The sequence below is a fragment of the Littorina saxatilis genome, linkage group LG15, assembly GCF_037325665.1.
Source record: "Littorina saxatilis isolate snail1 linkage group LG15, US_GU_Lsax_2.0, whole genome shotgun sequence".
In the NCBI taxonomy this organism is placed as follows: Eukaryota; Metazoa; Mollusca; class Gastropoda; order Littorinimorpha; family Littorinidae; genus Littorina; species Littorina saxatilis.
In genome coordinates this window covers 13,110,615-13,115,614 of record NC_090259.1, presented here as the reverse complement: position 1 = coordinate 13,115,614, position 5,000 = coordinate 13,110,615, and the positions used below count along the sequence as shown (strand labels likewise).

At 40.4% G+C, this 5,000-nt stretch overlaps 2 protein-coding genes and 1 long non-coding RNA gene across 12 annotated transcripts in view; 1 reads left to right on the top strand and 2 right to left on the bottom strand.

Moving 5' to 3' along the window:
- LOC138948617 (uncharacterized) overlaps window positions 1–3,279 on the top strand; it is a 148,540-nt gene extending 145,261 nt beyond the window's left edge. The window contains exon 2 of the long non-coding RNA XR_011450042.1: window positions 3,161–3,279. This is a non-coding gene — a long non-coding RNA (uncharacterized lncRNA). The remainder of the gene's footprint in view (window positions 1–3,160) is intronic.
- Window positions 1–5,000, bottom strand: part of LOC138948610 (neuralized-like protein 4) — a 197,164-nt gene that overhangs the window by 164,076 nt on the left and 28,088 nt on the right. Inside the window, exons 1-2 of one of the 10 annotated variants that reach the window (XM_070320176.1) lie at window positions 2,036–2,480; window positions 1–773 (exon numbers count right to left, since the gene is read on the bottom strand). The exon at window positions 1–773 is cut by the window's left edge and continues 322 nt beyond it. The exons of 8 other annotated variants lie outside the window; for them this stretch is intronic. In XM_070320176.1, the coding sequence (XP_070176277.1) occupies window positions 1–752 (752 nt within the window). In that variant the 5' untranslated portion in view covers window positions 753–773; window positions 2,036–2,480. Of the gene's footprint in view, window positions 774–2,035; window positions 2,481–5,000 lie in introns of those variants that run through there. One more of the 10 variants, XM_070320177.1, reaches the window with a different exon arrangement.
- LOC138948613 (tripartite motif-containing protein 2-like) overlaps window positions 2,705–5,000 on the bottom strand; it is a 39,269-nt gene continuing 36,973 nt past the window's right edge. Inside the window, exon 6 of the mRNA XM_070320181.1 lies at window positions 2,705–5,000. This exon is cut by the window's right edge and continues 139 nt beyond it. The gene's annotated coding sequence lies outside the window, so the exon portion shown is untranslated.

The window sequence follows — 5,000 nt, the reverse complement described above, 5'->3', positions numbered from 1 at the left end:
TCCAAGCGATCGCAGGCCGCCTCTACCTCAGCAACAATGACCTGGGTGCGTTTGTCAATCTCCAGGATGTCCTTGTCCAGTCCTGCGATGGCTTCTGCCAGTTCTCTCTCTCCCCGACTCAAAATGGCCGCCAGGTCGGCCAGCGCGAAACGCGCCTCTGCCATTTTGCTCTCTAGTTTCGTCACATCCGGGCACTGGCGGTGGTCCGCGGTGGCACAAAACAAGCAGATGGAAACGCCGTGCGTGGGGCAGTACAGTTTGGACACTTCGTCGTCATGGACTTGACAGGTGGCGGGCCGCTTAGCGGCCAGTTTTTCCGCCGTCAGTGAGCTCAGGCTTTCAATCGTGTGACGTTTGGTTGCTGACTGTTTCTTGTGCAATGTGCTGCACATTTGGCAGAACATGTCGGAACAGTTGATGCAGACATCCACGGCCGCCTTGTCGACACACACACAACACTCGTGTTGCTTAGAAAGCACACGGTCCGCTTCAACCAAGGCCGCCATCGCAAAGTCAGTTGGAAACCCGTCAGCGATGTCTTCAAAGCTCTTACCCTTGTGCTGCTTGGGATCCACGATTTCACACCTGCACAGGGGGCAGTTGGCTTCCGGTTGTGCGTGTAACCACGTGACCAGACAGTCCCGACACAGAAGATGGCCGCAAGGGAGGATTCTGGGAAGTGTGAAATGTCCATGGCATACTGTACACTCCATGTCACTGGGTGTTACGGTCGTTACAGCTGCCGTTGCCATGGTGATAGCGTTGTTTGCAACCTGTAACAGGACATGAAAGGGCTCATGAGTGGAAGAAGAAAAGACAACACATCATGTATATCCACACAGTATAGGCCTACACCATACAGTTCAACTGCCCTGGTCTCACCATTTCTAACAATGCTATCCTATGCATTTCCCTCTTTCCGCATCATCTTTAGTTTGATTCTAACAGATTTAGTAGCATAAACTAGGGCCTACTGTATTTTAAAATCTGTCATACTTCGATAAACATAAGTCAGTAAGTCCTCCCTCTCCCTCTCCCCCTCCCCCTAAAAAAAAACCCCACAAAAAACTTCAAATGCCATTCTCTTGCGGGTTATCTAAATATTTTCTCAATGTGCGCATGTCTGTCTGCTTATCAACCTGTACCTGAGTATGTTTGAATACTATTGCGGATGTCTTTAGCTGCTGCTGTTTTTGTTGTGGTTTTGTCTAAACACACACACACACACACACACTCACACACACACACACACACACACACACACACACACACACACACACACACACACACTCACACACACACACACTGACATCTTCAAATGGATATAACAATTATCTACATCGTGCACATGCAGCAACAAGCTACACAGAACAGAATGTTACAAAAAATAATAAGCACATACAAAATAGGCACAAAATGCAGACTTGAGAGCGTAAACTTAATTTGAAACAAATCTGGTTTGTTTAACACAAGAAAATGCGTCGTCCTCTTATTACTAGCAGGTGTGGAGTGGACTGGAGGTGAAAGAAAAATATGGACATGAGCTGCTACTTGAGTACTTACACTGGTCTAAGAGAGACAACTTGCACCAACGACAACTAGGTCTGACATGTCAGGGGGATTAATTGCCTCCCTTGGATCAACCAGGAAGTGAAGCGATGCACACAGACACAGAGAAATCAATGTGTGTGCTAAACTTCCAAGTCCATTTCACCAAAGTAAATCATGCCGACAGTTTTAATCATGAAGCAGTCACAAACATGTAACACGACGAAAGTATCACCAGTGCACGATGTTCAATCGTGTTCTTTGTTCAGCGCAGGTAGCCAGATGTAGCCTATAAGTGTTATTGATCGACATTGCTGGGAAATGGAAACCGAAAATAGCTGCACAGTGACAACACAGACACTCTGCTTTTCGCAAGGTTATATATTTTCTACACTAACTTGCTTGCTGATTTAGTTCTGACAGGCAGTAAGCGGTATCACGACGTGTTTACCTGATCGACAACATGAAGCGTAGAAATGAAACTTACCCAACAAACTGACTGAAACAGCTACACACTAGTCTGATCCGCCCACAGTGAACTTATGTGTGTGTGTCTCTTGTTCGGGGGCGTCTCGGCGTAAGGTCACGTGACAAGCTATGACTAGACTGATCAAAAGAATGTGCACTGTTTGTAATAGTGCATGTGTACGCAGCTGTTATGCACACAAACTATTAAATGCGTTCTTTCTTCTTTATTCATGATTATTCTATTATGTGTTTAATGTGTCTTTAGTGTAAAGTGAGTGTTGACGAGAAAAAGATGTATATTACGACAAGGGAACTGTTTTGTTTGTTTTAGCGAGTTGTTGAGGTTTTACTTTTCATGGATTTACTGATGTTTGAGTAAACAGTTGAGTTGTACCTTTTCATGGATTTACTGATGTTTGAGTAAACAGTTGAGTTGTAACTTTTCATGGATTTACTGATGTTTGAGTAAACAGTTGAGTTGTAACATTGTCTCTCTCTGTATCTTTGGTATTGTGTGTGAAGGGCGGTGCAGAGATGTAAAAAGTTTTTAACAAAGATACAGTTAAACACACACACACACACACATACACACACACACACACACACACACACACACACACACACACACACACACACACACACACACACACACACACACACACACATGTACAAACACACGCAAGAATGCACACTTATTAAGATAGGCACTTGATGTTTATTTAGAATTACATTTAAATTCTGCTTTTAAGATTTCTTTAGCATTCAACGCAAAATATTTTCCAAAGTGCAGTGTATTTCCAACGTTTATTCCAAAGAGTGCTCAAGCTGCAAACACCAGTGTGTCAAGAAACAGAACTTAATATTTTCTTCCTCGAGAATGTTGCTGCCCATCACTTACATACAACAACTAAATGAACGGACCTTAGTTAGAACACCTGTCTTCCTATGATCAATCAGTAAAGCATAACGTGAAGAGAAAGTTCTTAGTTAAATAACCAGAAGAAATCTCACATACATACTGTTTGTAATGGTGCGTGTTCCTTGCTTGTTTCTATCTGGCAAGAGTTGCAAACAAGCACGCACATATTTGTTTCAATAACAAACATCAAGTAATTCACTACGGCTCTAAGAATATGGAACAAAGGCACACAAAAGTAGTAACAATACACGTAATAATAATCATATATAATGACACGAAGAATAAGAACAGGTACAACATTAATAACAACAACAACAACAACAACAACAACAAAAATAGCTACATTATCTATGTTCATAATAACATATGGTACAAAAAGACCTGTCAAGATTAATCACAGCATTTCAGAAACTACCATCGCCACAAGTTGACATATTGGTCAACAATAATTGTACCATCTTGATGATAACATACTCTCCTTCACGGTAACGTTGTTGTTTTCATTTCACCAACAAACTAATGACTTCTACTAAAAAGTGAAACTGTTGCACTTTACAAGATTTGTGTGTAACCAACCTAGAAAACCCGACCAAAGTTTATGGGCTTTAATTGCAATCTGTCGAACATGTTGGAGTGTTTTTCTTAGTCCACACAAAAGTTACATGGAGATGTATTTTTCACGAAGAATAATAAACGATGTGTGGTAATTATGCCAACTGAATTCTGTACTGTAACCATCTAAAGTGTGCATCCTGTGCCGTCTGATTAATGTTGAAAAATTTGTTTCTGACATTTTAGGAAATATTCAGATTTACTCTACAAGTAATAGCTGCAGGGCTCAAACGCACACAAACTGATAATAATACACTGACCATTGATCAAAATAATAGTTCTTAACCCCTGTCCAACGAGATCCAGGGTATAATCATTGCAACACAGGAATGAATACGTTTCTTGTCGCCACCATGAATACGAGTGTATAAACTAGTCTGACCAACATAAACAGTATCATGAAAATCACCTTCCAGCTCAAAGGGTTTCGATATTCCTTGACTAATGTCATGTCGCCTTAAACAAAAATAAAGTGTACGTAAGCCCTGGGTATTTTGCTTTCAAAATATGAAAACTATCCATGTTGACAAACTACATAACGAACTGCTAAAATACCACGTTGATTGTATCTTCTAATTAAAATACGTTCTGCCTCTACATGTATCATACAAATACCAATCATTATTATTCAGACATTGTGATCCAAAACCATCAAAAATGGTCGGAGTTGCTGTCAAGCTTACCCTCAGGGTCAAACAGGTAAATAATAAATGGGTAACGTAGGGCAAAACCAAACCTTTTATCATTAACACTTTGCAACATCCAGTTAGATTTCTTGTATACCAAAACTACATGACAAGCCTTTAATTTCCGTCAACTTATTTTCATAATCCATAGAGGCAATTTCATCTAGATTAGATAAAAACACCATACAAAGGGCTTTAAAGTGTACAGGGTTCCAGATAAGATTGGGCCGAGAATGGCTTGACATCTATCTTTATGAGGGCCTTTCTAAACTGACTTTCTTCCTTCACCATTGTAGACCTGACATGGCTGCAATCTGTCGCAAAACAAACATACAGTCACTAAAGGAGTTTTATAAACTATCCCCCCAAACAAAATTATTATTGGCAAATCAAGTTTTGACAACAGTATTTTATCAGCCGCCACATCCCTGCCTTTCATATTCTTGTTCTTTTGTATCATAATTGACAAAAACTCAGCACATATTTTTGTTAAATACATGAAGATAACGACCACCTTTTTCCATACCTTTCTTCACATCAAATCAGCTGGAATATTTACCTTTAACATGTACACATAACATCATATTATCATAAAAGGTAAAAACACATAGTTTCCGAAATTAAATGAACAAAGACATGTTTCTGTGAAAAGAAGACATGCTTCCAAACGCTTCCCCCTGCAGGCTACAAAGCAACAACAGGCCACATGAACCGACAGGTCATTTGATACAGTATAACTAAACACAAGCAAACACACACACACACAC